This window comes from Sturnus vulgaris, chromosome 1 (genome assembly GCF_052056855.1).
Source record: "Sturnus vulgaris isolate bStuVul1 chromosome 1, bStuVul1.hap1, whole genome shotgun sequence".
NCBI classification, from domain to species: Eukaryota; Metazoa; Chordata; class Aves; order Passeriformes; family Sturnidae; genus Sturnus; species Sturnus vulgaris.
In genome coordinates this window covers 143,671,467-143,685,699 of record NC_142243.1, presented here as the reverse complement: position 1 = coordinate 143,685,699, position 14,233 = coordinate 143,671,467, and the positions used below count along the sequence as shown (strand labels likewise).

Genomic DNA, 14,233 nt, shown 5'->3' with positions numbered 1-14,233 from the left:
ACTCTTTTGGTTTCTATACCATTTTGCAGAGGTGCAACTATTTCCTGGGCACTCAGAAGCCAGACACTAGTTGTTTAAGCCCCAGCTCATAAACAAAACCAAAATAAAATACGTTCAAACTAGCTGAAAGAAAAATAGAAACCAGTGCTGTGAGCTAGCTAAAATTAAAATAGAGATGAGGGCTGAGAATAATCAGTGTTTGGTTTTTTTCCAAACTCCTATATTTATGCAAATAAGCAAAGAGCAAAATTCTAGCAATTTATCAGGGATTGTGTACTGTAGGGGCGTGGTAACACAACGTGGCCTCTCAGCTGGCAACAGACACTGAGAACTGAATCTGTCGAGGGAATGACTTGTCCTTTCTCACTGAGGTGGTCTTTCTTGGAAGACCAGCTCAGTGTGTTACTACTGAGAGGAATCCCATCCAGGAATGGGACATCATGGACCTACAAGTTCAAGTGGAGGTTTCTAACAGAACTCCATACACTCTCTCAATCCATGTCTCCTTCCAAAGCCCCTGATTAACGCTTGGCAGAGTGACAAGGTAAACAATGGAAAAGAAGTTATTGGCCAGGCAAGTTAGCAGGCAAGTTCACTGATGTGTCTCTCTGCTGACATTTTCCAGTAAAGCTCTCTTTGGTGCACCATTTCTAACCAGTTCCACACACTGCTTTCTGAAGTGCCCCCTTCTTATAGGCTGGGATTGAATAGGTGGTAGGCAAGAGAGGTGAGCTGAAAGAAAAATCTGGCCTTCCCCACCTTTTTATCTTCCTGCTCTACCAGCACATTGCCACTCAGCTCAGAGCCAGTAACAGGCTCTTGCAGCAATTCCAACAGTTTGAGAGGGAAAAAGCAACACTGCTAGATAAGCAAACAGGTTTTCTTGGTTCTAATGACTATTACTTCTTAGCACACTCTGTTGCAGGGCATTTTCTCAACTTAGAGGTGGAGCCTGACTTTCAGAGTTGCTAATCTGGCACTGTGCTTGAACATTAAATTGGCTTCATGTACAATCAAAATGCTGGTGACATTAGTGAAAAGAAACACATTTTTCATAAAGACTTCCAGGTGACTGGCTGGAGATCTTCAGGACAGGACTATACATTGTGTTTGCCAAACAAGTTAAATGCAAACAATGCTTCAGAACACAGCAAGGGATGAAGTCTGACTCCATTTACCCTCCTCTCTTAAGGTCCTATTACATGAAACACACATCAGTCTAAAAATTCAGTTGCTTCTGAAGAAATTAAATCCTCAAGGAGCAATAAATTATTATACATTTTTGCCTAGATTCTGAAGGAGCTCCTTCCACTTTCTTCCAGATTCTGCTCAAAGCTCCAGTTACATTAATGTACTAAAGTCCATTTTCACTCCAAATAAACCAGCCAATTATTTTGTCTTAAAGTTTACACACGGATTCTTGATTCTTGAAACAACCTCATTTTAAGCTGAAAATATTGTAAAACACTCCTAACATTTGGTATCACATTTTATGAAAATCTGCACAGAGGCCTGGCTGACTGCAGTTCTGAAGGATGCTTGATTAGAGCTTTCTCTCTACCAAGTATAAAACTCCCCATAAGCACTACCTGCCAAAATCAGTCCCTTCTAACATCAGTTATCCATACAGAGAAGAAAGAGTAATAGAGAGGGAAGGGGCAATATGCTTTTTAATGTCTTTTTACCCTTTCTGTAGTCTATGGCCAATGCTGCTTCCCTGACATTAATATTGTCTGCACTGGGCCAGCCCACGCCGTGTTTCATTTAAATGTATCTAATCACTCTGTGATTCCAGCATGTGTGTCTGGACATCAGCACAGCAAATACAATGGGAAGTAAAGGATAAGTGTTGGACATGCTCCTTTTCTGCAGCCTGGAATTTTGATTGTCCCTTTCCTGAAGTCCTAGCTTGAAAAAATCTCTTCCCAAAAAGGTAAAGATTTAAAATATGCTAGTATTAGTGTGGAATCAGGTATCCTGAAATCTGCATTCAGTGTCTCCAGATCACCCTTTTTAAAATCAGTTCCTCAACTGCTGTCTCTTCCAATCTTTTTTCTATTTGTCTCATACTCCCTCATTCCTCCTTCTTTCTGGACAGTGTCTGGTTTTTGCTCAGCTGGAACAGGCAATAGCAGGACTGAGTGTCAGTACCTGAAACGTTGCCTCTTTTTTCAAAATGCTAATGGGAATTACAATCTTGAGGGCAAGGCTCACAGGTTTACTCAAAAACTTTCTGTTAAAAACAATGTTTTAACTATGGTCCTAATGGCTACTGTGAACTGTAACTATTAAGTTCATGAACAGCCTTCACAGCAATTAATTTTTAAAATCCCAGTTAGCAGATATTGTGACAGCAAAACAATTCGCTGCTTCTGAATATCACATTTATCTCTTGGGGTTTTGGTCACCTTCTCATGTGATGTTCTTCAAAGCACTTTCACAATTATAGATCTACTAAGTATTACCTTCTGAGGTTAGGGCTTCTCTGGGACACAAAAGATACCCAGGGTTGCACAGAAGGAGAGTAAATCAAACATGGAACTTGTTTCATTATTAGACAATGCTCGTGGAGGAAAGGAGAATGGGATCTAGCCTACATGTGAGAATGCAGAAGACAATTCTTCTAAATGTTAAGTGTATTACTTCTCTCTGACCTCACCATTTCATCTTTATGATTCTGTCAACTCCTCAAACTAGGAATTTTTCTCTCTTCTCATCAATCTTGTTTCTTTCAGGTGATCATGACTCAAAAATTCCTAGATTGCACATTTCAAGTTACCAGAAAAGCTCAACATTTCCCCAACATACAAGTCAATTTTGCACCTGACTTTCTTCAATTGCTCTTTTGCTTATACATTTAGAGATTCTGCTCACATTGGAGTCTTACTAAGATGAAACATGATGTGATGAGATGTGTACAATTTGATTCCACCAATCTTCAGCAGTTTAAACATTAAACCTCTGTCTGATCCTGCCAAATCACACTCAGCAAAGCCTGCATGACCTTCATGACAGAGTCTCCAGAGCCTTCACTATGGCCTGTGTTAAGCTCACCAATTAATTAGTGAGAAAAAATGTTGCTTTCACATTTAGACAGGAGACAAAAGCTATTAGAATGTATCAGGAAAGGGAGGTATAATTTTGCATTTGTAATGTATGAAGCCTACCTCTTTCTCCTGGTCTTCCTGGTTGACCAGGGCTTCCTGGAAACCCTTGCATGCCTGGTGATCCTTGCTCACCCTGTGGCCCCGGAGCCCCTGGCCGACCTGGCTCACCAGGAGGTCCTGCAATGGTTCGTGTTGAGACAGACTGGCTTGGAATCTGGTTCAGAATCGAGTTATATCTTGCCATATGACCTATCAGGAAAAAAAGTCATAATTTTCAAGTAGCAGCAGAAAATCTGGTTCAGAGAAGTTTGAACAGAGTACTGGCAGTTTCTCAAGGCTGTGGTCTGTCATGCTTTGGTATTATGAAGTTGTGCACTTGTTGGGGGAGAAACGGTAGTTTAGAGAGTGCACAGAAAATGGAAGAACTATTGTGCAGGATTTTATTTTCTTACTTTGGTAACGGTTTAGGGGGCTTTTGTATTTTATGTCTATAAAAATTTAAAATTGTTGCAGCAGAAGCTTCTGCATATTGTAATAGCTTGGAGACAATTCCAGGTTTTTTTTTTCAGAAGGCTGATGCTAATCAGTTCTAGTTGGACATAAATCCTGTTGAACATAAGTCTAGTTGGAACATAAATCTCAACTGTCTAGTTTAAAACAAACAGATCCCCTCAGATATTTTGAAAAGTGTCATATTTATCAGTAACTGTGGCGGGAAAAGATCCATTCTAGAGAGAGAAGCATATGGACTATGTGTGTACTTGCCTTGGATGAGCTGCTCACACACTTGACGAGCAACAGCCCGGACCATTGCCTGGGACTGGAGATCACCCTGGATAACAACAGCAGCAGTGTCATGAAACAGTTTCTTGAATCAGTTCTGTGCTGAAAGCACTTTGAGCAAAGAAAGATATTTATTATTGCTGAGACATTATATCCTCACAGATGAGAAAGAAAGCCAAAGAAATGTTGTTGTTTCACTAGCTCCCCATTTCTCTTTTTGGCCAGCAATCAGAGGTCTGAGAAGATAACCCTAACAAGAGATTTGGAGAGATGCTTACTGCCACATATTCCCCACCTTCAAAACATTCATGTAGCTATATAAAAGACCATGTCTGGAAAAGAAGGAAAGTTTGCTTAATTGCAAAGAGACAACTACAGTGCCAGTAAACACAGAGAAACATACATTTTTTAGGAAAAGCTCTTTATGAGACAGAAGGCCAGGGAGGAAAAAAAACCATGGCTAAATGAACACAGACTTACCCGTTCACCTCTTTCCCCCTTAGCTCCAGGAGGACCCTGTGGAAAGATTCAAAATTTTTAACACCTAAACCTTGCCTGCCAACTGGATTCATCGTAAAGAGAGAAAAATTAAACAATAAACAAACTTTCAGGAGGTTATGTGACAGCGACAAATACCATTCTATCATTTCAGCTCTCAACAAAATGTTCACCTTTGGTGATTACATGGGAACTTTCACAAGTGTTTGCCACACACTGAATTCCCTTATTCAAAACGATAGCAAGGACAGGCCAACACATGATGCATTTCACATGGCTGAAACAGGTCTAATTTTTTTAAAAATAGCAGCCTGACATTTGCTGTACTGAGACTCTGCATCCACTATGAACAGAGCAAGTAATGGGATTAAACTGCACAGAAAGTTACGTTTGACATTAAGCATAATGTAATACTGTAACCATGGTGAGGAGGATTATAGATTGAAAAAAGTTGTCTAGGGCAACTACAGCTTCACCAATGTTATTTTTTCAGGTAGGCTACATATTTCTCAGGAACTCCTGAAGCAAGGCAAGGTCTGTTGGTCAGAGCCTGGTGCTAACAACACCAAGGTCATGGGTTTGATCCCTGTATAGGCCATTCACTTGAGAGTTGGACACGATGGCTCTTGTGCTTCCCTTCCAACTCACTGTTCTGTGCTTCTGTGTAGGGAACCAGCTGGCAGATACATGGTTAAGCACAGCTTAGTCTATCCTTGGAGAGAAGAAACTCCTACAAAGACTAAAAGATTATTTCTAAGGCCTCTATTCTATAACTCAACGTTTTGGAATAGACAGTTATTGAAGCTCAGCAATTTTTCAGACACCTGTTTTTTTCTGCACTATTTGAGTCCAAGCATGCACAGCAGAGCTCTTGCATGACTCACAGGAATATCTATGTTCTAGAAAATTTAGTTCAGTATCTGGAACATATGTTTGGACAGGAACTGCATAGTCAACATGTTATATATTGATAGTAGAAGTTCCATAGCTCATCAAATCTCTTTTGTAGATTCCATGATTACACTTAGCAACTATGTAGAACTGGGCATTAGGTTATTACCTTTGCTTTTGTATTATCTGTGAACTTAATTTCATTTTCACTTAAACAAATGAAAATGCTTGCATTGGCCTAAATCTCCAACTCAAACTGGATTTTGGAAAATAATTTTCTATTCTACAAATAGAGTCAGAAATGCACACTGTCTCATTCTGATGTCTTTAAAAATTAAACAGAATGTTTACTGCAGTAGATGGGAAAAAGCTGAGCAGGCTTTATAATTAAACAAGTAGTCAAATGTTAAAATATGAATACATAACATTGTCTGAACTCTTACAGAGACAAAGAAGTCCACTATAAATATTCTCTTTACATAATTTACACACTTATTTCATAGTTGTATTCCTTTCTTCCAGTCAAAATGTTTTGTTCTGAGGTTTTTTTAATAATAATAAAAATAACATCTGAGAGACAAACTTAATATTGTAAGTTCCTAATACTAATCTTAGTATAGAGGACATAGTTTTCCACTCAATGAAACTCATAGTCAAGGCTATAATAGCAATCTAGAAAAAGTCCTAGTGATTAGTCATTTGTTCCGATACAAACACAGAGTAACCCCAAAAGCCAGTTTTTTATTCATGCATTATTTTCACAGTTTGGAAATCAGAATAAAATTTGGGAAATATTCAGGTTAATAAATATTTGAATTTCCAGAGAGTCGCTGGAAGGGCAAAGGGAAAAAAAAGAAGAAAGTAATTACACAAAGACTACAAATTCACATAGTTGTGTTTTTAACTTTTGTGTTTTAATCTTGTGTTTTGACTCTAATCTCTATATTCCAAACATTGTGTGTAAGACCAACAAATAGATTTAATTACAAAGAATGAACAAAGAAAGTTCAATATGATGTTTAACTTAGCCACTAACTGCAAACAGATCATAGGCAATAAATAGTGAGGAGATCTGTTGAACAGTGAAGCCAGGCTCACAAACCAATCAATGTCTAACAGCAGACAGAAAAATATTACTTAGTTTTACTTACAGGAGCTCCAACATCACCTTGTGGCCCCTGACTTCCAGTAACACCTGGAACACCTGGAGCACCAGGTATGCCCTATGTGGAAAGAGAGTAATAAAATAGTGGTGATGACAATCAACATCCATGAGTCCTGACAAGAAGTGCACAGACAGTTCTGGCAGTCAAAGACTGGAGATTCCCAGAGAGAGAACTAAAAAATACAATTTGCAGGGAAAAGAGCACCAAAAGCACAGCTCTGAGAAAAGCACTTGAGAAAAATAACTTGGGTTGCTTTCTGGAACAGGCAGAAATTACTGAACTACTGGACTAAATCCTGTGATGTCAATATTGTGTTCAGGGGGGATGACTCAGAATGTTCATTGTAAAAAAACAACAAGATAGCTTGGAGAATGCTCAGTACAATCAGCAGCTCCATCTAATCTTTTAAATCTATTAAGAAGGCATTAACTTTGCCTAGCTGCCCTAATTGAGAAGACTGAGACTGGTTCTGATATCCTGCATTAGAGGCTGGATGTGGCCCCTGCTGTCTTCCTTGGTTACTCTATGAGAGCACCTCTGCTCACCTTCAGCCTCTAGACCAAGTAAAACTTGGTGGTTCACTTCAGCTAACAGTCCTAACTGGAATTTTTGACAAAAAGAAAGTCTTTTTCCAAGTGTTCAAAGCAGTAATTGTCTCTTCATAGTGCACTTACTTGACTAAGAACAAGCTATCAATCTATTGACAGAACAACTCTCTCCTCTTCCTATGGGAGACATTTTCTTCTTGAGCAAAGCAGGAGTGGAAAGAAATTACACTGGACAAGCAGCTCTCTGCCAACTCTGTGCATCATGAGAATTCCCTTGGCCTTGCTCTATCCACTGTAGCATAGATAAGTGTGACCTATAATCCCTCAAAATCCTGACTTTTGCTGTAAGAAATTCCATAGACAATACTCACCATTGGACCAGGAGGTCCTTGTGGACCTGTGGGTCCATCCTTGCCAGGAAAGCCCTATGAAAGATAAATAAATGCAATTTCATCAGCTTTTTATATGCACTTAGTGAATCTGTTGTGTTCCATCCAGAATAAATTCTTTACTTTTGTTTTAATTTTGCTTTGTTGTTGTATTTTTTGGCTTTTTTTCTAAATCAATACCTGTTGGTAGTGGTCTCTAAGGAAAAGAATTTCCTTATTTGCACTGGGGAGGGTTGATTTCTGAAAAGGAGCTATAGTGTCACCAAAATAAAAAAAAAAAACAAACCCAGCTAGTCTTACAATATTCTTGAAGTAAAAACAATACAAAATTCTTCATACTGGCAATTTTCACCTCTGAGTAAATTTAACTTAGAACACTTCTGTAGGGGAATAAATGAGAAGGTTTTCTGTCAAACCTCTCTACCACGAGGTCACATTTCTACATCTGTTCTCACTGGCTGCAAGTATTCACAGCCCCACTGATGAGGTGCTGAAAGATGGCAATGGAGAGTGGATCTCTCTGCCCAGCAGTGCTGTACATGAGCTCCAGCTACCACTGAGGTCCTGATTCAGGAAGCAGTGGGAATGCTCATGTGGTTTACATTATGAACGTGCCTCAGAGCTTCCAGAAATGAGAGCCAAAACTAAAGATAACTTGGAAACTGGAAAGCAAGTACATCACAGCAAAAAGACTGACCAGATGTAGAAGAAAATACACGATTAATAAAGGATTCTTACAAATTAACCAATATGTGCATTTTGTATCCACATGCTATGAAGCTTGGGTTTCTGACCAGCCTGGTGATTAGGCAATTCTTTAATTACTACACAGCCTGAACAAGACAAATATGGTTTTACCTCTGGCTCAAGACCAGTTTGAAAGGTTGTTTATGCTGGAAAGTGTTTGGTTTATTGCTGAAAAGTTTGAAAATGTTTATGGTTACAAACACAGTAAAGAACGTTCCAGGCCTCAGTATCTCATGGAGCTTCAGAAGAAAAATTTACAACTTTTTTGGTTTGTACTTTTTTCCAAATCTTTGGTTTTGTTTTAGTAATGAGTATAACATATTCTACTAGTTTTATGCTTTGCATAATTTGGAAACTGTTATTGAAATCGGCAATCACATGGCATAAAAAATGGCTGGGAATAATATTATCTGCCATACACCCAGAAATATTTTTTTTTTACAGTTCTACTGGACAGGTGTTTCAATGATAAAATAAGCTACATAGTCAACTCACATTATGTTATCTATGTGCACTTAAACTTGATAAGGAAATACCTTCCTATTCCACAATGTAGCCAGATGAAGCTGATGCCTTCATATTTATGTTTCACTTTTTAAAGTAAAGATGTAAAACCTCTTTTTATTTTTGCTTGGTTCCAAAGCAGGATGAAAACTGATTCGACCCTTTTAATGGCTTAATTTAACAAGGGTGAGGGTGAGTGCTTTCCACTGACTTCTAGGATCTAGAGTGGATTCATACAAGCTTCTAAAGAAAAAGAAAACTGTATGTCTTTCTCTTCTCCCACCCCAGTCAAAGAATAGAATTAACAGTATGATCAGAAATACATTTTCTTGGAATATATTTCACAATTTCTTTCTTCTGAGCAGTGCTCTTACTCCTGGCTGCTCAGTAATCACCTCCTGTCTAGTCTCCTATGGTTTATTTCTCTTGGCATTGTGTCTGTATCGCCCACAAAAGATCACCTCCTACTGTATTTGCTAGATGTGAAAATTGCTATATATAAATCAAGTCAAAGAGACGCCTGTTTCAAGAAAGAGTATGGTAATACCTAATCTCTCATGTTGGTAAAAGACTAAAGGTATTTGTTTCTGCTGCCAGCAGCATTTGAAGACGAAGATGATGACCTGATGGCCAGAATGGATCTGACTCTCATTCTGAACTTTTGAGCTGAGAGCAGAGATTAGTAAGTACCAGGAAATTGGCAGGAAGACTGGGAATTTATTTCTTCTGGCTCTTTCTCCCATAATTTTTGGTGTGTGTAATGTAGAAGAAAATAGAGCACAGTAAGAATTCACAAAGTTGTACTTTGAATACTGAAGCCTTGTAGATGCTATTTAATCTCCCATTTATTGAATTCTCCTCTTTGCCTCTAATCCAAGGGGAATGACTGGAGGAATTACATAGCACAACAACTCTTTCTCTCTGTCACATCCAGGTTAGAAATGACTCTGTGGATTCTCTCCCATGGAACCACAGGGTAGGACAGATTTTGATGTGTAACCTAGGATGTAGATCTTAAAATCAAGGTTTATATCATTTCAGAAAGTTAACTTAAATGAAGATATATTTTGCTAATGGCATGACAGAAAGATTCTAGAGAAAGAGTGTAGCTCTGACAGAATTTTTACAAGGGATTTTATTTGCCAAAATACAAATAGTATCACCAGTAAAATATGAAGTCTGCAGAAATCAGTACTGCTGCTGACCTCATTATAAACTCTTGAACTTACTGTAGACTGGAACTTGTTTGGGGGAACTTGTGGAAAGGTGACTTTTCAAGTACGACTAGATACCAGCAGAAACTTAACTGAAGCTACTGAGCCAGGCTTGAAAGACTTTCACGTAGAGCCTTTTAAAACCCCCTGCAGCCTCGGACACATGACTGCCCATTCAAGATCTGCCTTTCAACACAAAATGCTTGGGAGTGTTGGTGGAGAAACATTATCTGTTCTTTTTAGTAAAACTCCCCTGTACTGCTGGCTGCGAATATGGGGCAGCAAGAAAGGACACCAAACAACCACAGCTACAGTCATACAATAAAAATAAATCATTTTACATTTATAAAATCTTTCCTGACACTCTGGAAGCTGATGAGAGAGGAGAGAACTGTTCCTCATGTGGAGTGTGAGATGTAGATTTAACCAGGTTAACCAGACAGGTATAAAATATTATCATACATATTCAGAATATTTGCTATATTCGCAAAAAAAACCCCTTTTTTTTTACTCTGATTCAACCTTCACAAAGTATTTTTATTACATCCCATTCTTCTTTATAGGGAGGGTATGTCATTATGAAAATGGCCTTTTCATGAATTCACATAACTGACAGGGAAGATGTTCTATTTCTTTCTAAAATCCAAGAAAAAGCAAGTAAGTCAGGACTAAAAACCAAGTTTAGAAATACAAAAAAGAAATTTTACAAATTAAGTGTTGAATTACAACTTTAACAAGGGAAAATCAAGACCTTTCCTCAATTAATTTCAAAAAGAAAATCAAAACAAAAAGAAGGGAAAATGAACTGTAAAAGTGAAGTGATTCCAATTATCAGGAACTGAAGGAAAAAAAACCTCCATTCCAGCACTTCATGTGTCTAATATCACATTATACTCAGTTCAAAGTTCTCAGAGACCTCCCAGTAAATATCAGCTCTGTGCTTACCACCCATTAAAATCAGTGTGATTTAGCAACCTGCCTAAGTACACTACAGCACTAGTATCACTATAATTAAAATATTTAAAGATCAATAAATACTGAAGAGGAAGGGATAACTAAGCTACGAAAAACAGAAAATATCAGTTCTAGTAATATAATACTTGCAAAACAGTTTGGCATCTTGGCTAATAGGAGGCAACCCAGCAAAACGAACATTATAAAAAAAGGCAATTTACTTCTCAGGAATTTTCTAGTTCCCCTTTGCTGCTGCAGTTATGCCCTTCATAATTATCCGTTTTTCAAGTGCTGGGTCTTCAAAGAGACTGCGGTAAAATAATTGGTTTGGATCTTCGCCCATTAAAAGCAATTTTATGTTGTCATAACTTCACAGGAATTAAATGAGTTAAAACACCATAAAATCAGTATAGAATAATTATTTGTTGCCATAGAACTAATTACAGCTGGACAACATTGCATCAGGGTCACACAGAGACAATACCAGGCTAACAGAACTAATTTGATGAGCTCTAGGCTGTTTATCCAGCTCCTGTGATTAACAGCAGATGAAAGGGAACACATGAACAAAGCATTATTACTCTGTGTATAACAACAGGCAATTTATGTAATTGCCCTATCTTTTTATAGACAACAGTGGGGTAGTCTATGGAATAAACACCACATGACTTTTCCAGGCTGTATCAAAAGCCTTTGCTGCACTAGTCTTGCTTGGCTTTTCTCTGGAATACCATCTCTCTGCAATAACTTGGTAACTCCCACGTGTGGGAGAACTAGACCACTTCTGAACTGCTGGCTGGCATCAAGGCACGGCTGAGGGCATCCTCTGCTAAATCTGAACTCAGCTACAGAATAACATAAAACCAGAGAGCTCTTTTCTCCTTGAACTGCAGGCACCTCAATGTCCCTCGTGATCAGGAATGTAGAGGGAGGGGGCACATAGCAATCACTGGAACAATGTTTAGCACCAAGTCATCTCAACTTGTCCAGGACCAAGACTAGACAGAAGATGGCAGAAACCCAAATGTTCATCAGGGTCCAGGTCTCTATTAACCTGGAGATGAACAGGTGGCATGAAAGTTGGGCAATTTAGAGGAAAATATTCCAATGCAGCTGAAAAGCAGACACAAAAACATGCAAAACCATAATGCACCAGTAAACCATGATACATACTATACAATACACACAGTATTATATAGTAGTAAAAAAATGCATTTACTTACATATTTCAACACAATTTAATTAAAAATTAGAAGGCTATTCCTCCAATTAGATTATTTATCTGATGATAATATTGCATAAATCTTTACCTTAATGAAATGCCTTTCTTTTCTTGATTTTTAGAGGAAAAAAACCAAAACACTTATCTATTGCCAAATTCTACAGCAATTTCAGTGGAATTACTTCTACAAATAAAGATATGCCAATGTTTAAATTCATAACAGTGAGTTCAAATATGTGTTTTGCTATAGGGTCAGGGATTTTTTTTAACAAGGTCAGAAAATCAAAGAAGTTCCAGATTTCTCTGAAGTTCAAGGTACATTAACATATCCAAAAAAAGGATCATGAATATGTAAATCTTTCTCAAATGAAACTGAAAAGTTATATTTCATATGAACTTCTGCTGTGGATAGAAATCTATTACTATGCTAACAATAACTTTCCAGTGTCTGACTAAGAATGAAACAGAAGTCTCCCCAAAGAGACAAAGAGGAGGACTTATAGGTTTAACTGCACAAATGAATGTGAATTTTCTTTTACTGGCTCCTAGACAGACTGTAAACATCTTCAGTTGTTTTACCAGGAGCAGAATAAGGTTGACTAAATTTTGGTATTGTTTTTTACCTTTTCCTCATGTCAACTGTTTCTGCAGGTATCGTTCTACATTCAATGTTAGATTTCCTTGTAGCTGTCTCTCTCTGTTAATTAATTAGCTAGAAAGCAAATGTAGATCATTGCCTTGGACTGGATACTAATTATATATCATTTAACAACCGTTTAATTTTAAACATATAAGCCAAGAGATTAATGGGCAAATGCTGAACACAAGTGACATCTACTCCTATCAAATGCATAAAGCACAGTCATTGAGCAGGGCTGCCATTACACATCTCAACCCTCACCAGCAGACAGAAGGATGTCCACCCTCCTATTGGCACAGAGAGATGATCTCCAGCAAGGACAGAGGTGATATAAATTATAATAAATCAACCAAGTTGGGAAATATTTCCATTACAGAATGGAAACAAAACACATGTAAAACATACACATTTTACCTTACCCTTTGACCTTGAGCTCCATCTCTTCCTGGTGAGCCTGATGCTCCTGGGACACCCTAAGCATTATAAAAGGAGAGCAAATGATGGGATGAAATTAACAGAATCCAACTAAATAATTTTCGAGTGAAACTGTATGACATGTTTTGGACAATGGAACTAGGAAGCTCAGTAATGGGTGGTGCCATAGAAGGGATTCGGTAAAGAAGGTATTTCTGTGAAATGAGAGGTGAGGAAACACACATCGCTAAAAAGCAGAGGTGCTGAGTCTACAGAGGCACAATTTCTGCATTAAACAGGAAAGTCATCAGCTCCTCAGGTCTAAGTGAATCGGCTGCTGCACACCAGCATACTCTGGATTCCTTCTCTTTCTAAATCCCTGTTTAAAATCACCCCAACATCACATCTCTCAGTGTTTTAGAATATGTGCCCTAAACTAGAAATGACATCAATTCAACATTCAAACTTAGTAAGTGACAGGGTATACAACAGGGAATACCTGCAGGCCAGGGAAACCAAGATCTCCCTTCTCTCCCTTTTCACCTGGTGGCCCCTGCAAATAAAGAATCACACATAGTAAACCAAATATATGGTTACTTTTCTATTTTTAATAGTTCCCTTCAGCTACTTAAAAAAAAAAACAACAAAGCAACCAGTAAGAAAACAGACTATGTTTCTTTCTGAAAGCAAACACGCAAATGTAGAAGTTAGAAACATAGAAAATAAAACTAATTTCAAAAGATTTCATAAGTAGCCTGATAAAACTATAGCCATTTTGATACCCAAGAAACAAAGGTAGCTAATTTCTTTTCCTCTTTAAAGGAATTTGTTTCACTTCAGACCTCAGCAGTATCTCCAATAATGAAGAAAAAAGGGTTTTCTGTGGAAACTAAGGGTGTTTCTATGGTACATATGCATGAAAAAATTTTTTTTCTAGGTAATAAACAAACTTACTTTTATAAAAAAACAATGACTCTATGAAATAACTGCTCTTATAATTATTCTCTACGACAACACCATCAAGAATATAGCTTTGGTATACCATTATATTCTACATTAGCATCATATAGGCTGGGAAAAAGATGAAATTTTATTGTACTGTAGTAAGTTTTGAAACAAAAACTAACAGAAAAAAAATATTATTACTTTTTTAGAC

The 14,233-nt window shown here is 37.7% G+C and overlaps 1 protein-coding gene across 8 annotated transcripts in view; it reads right to left on the bottom strand.

The window, feature by feature from the left end:
- The window catches only part of COL14A1 (collagen type XIV alpha 1 chain), a 112,035-nt gene that overhangs the window by 7,371 nt on the left and 90,431 nt on the right, over window positions 1-14,233 (bottom strand). For all 8 annotated transcript variants that reach the window (XM_014870117.2, XM_014870120.2, XM_014870121.2 and 5 more), the window contains 7 exons: window positions 13,577-13,630; window positions 13,083-13,136; window positions 7,365-7,418; window positions 6,431-6,502; window positions 4,371-4,406; window positions 3,873-3,939; window positions 3,168-3,356 (listed from right to left, as the gene is read on the bottom strand). In XM_014870117.2, coding sequence (XP_014725603.1) covers window positions 3,168-3,356; window positions 3,873-3,939; window positions 4,371-4,406; window positions 6,431-6,502; window positions 7,365-7,418; window positions 13,083-13,136; window positions 13,577-13,630 — 526 coding nt within the window. The remainder of the gene's footprint in view (window positions 1-3,167; window positions 3,357-3,872; window positions 3,940-4,370; window positions 4,407-6,430; window positions 6,503-7,364; window positions 7,419-13,082; window positions 13,137-13,576; window positions 13,631-14,233) is intronic.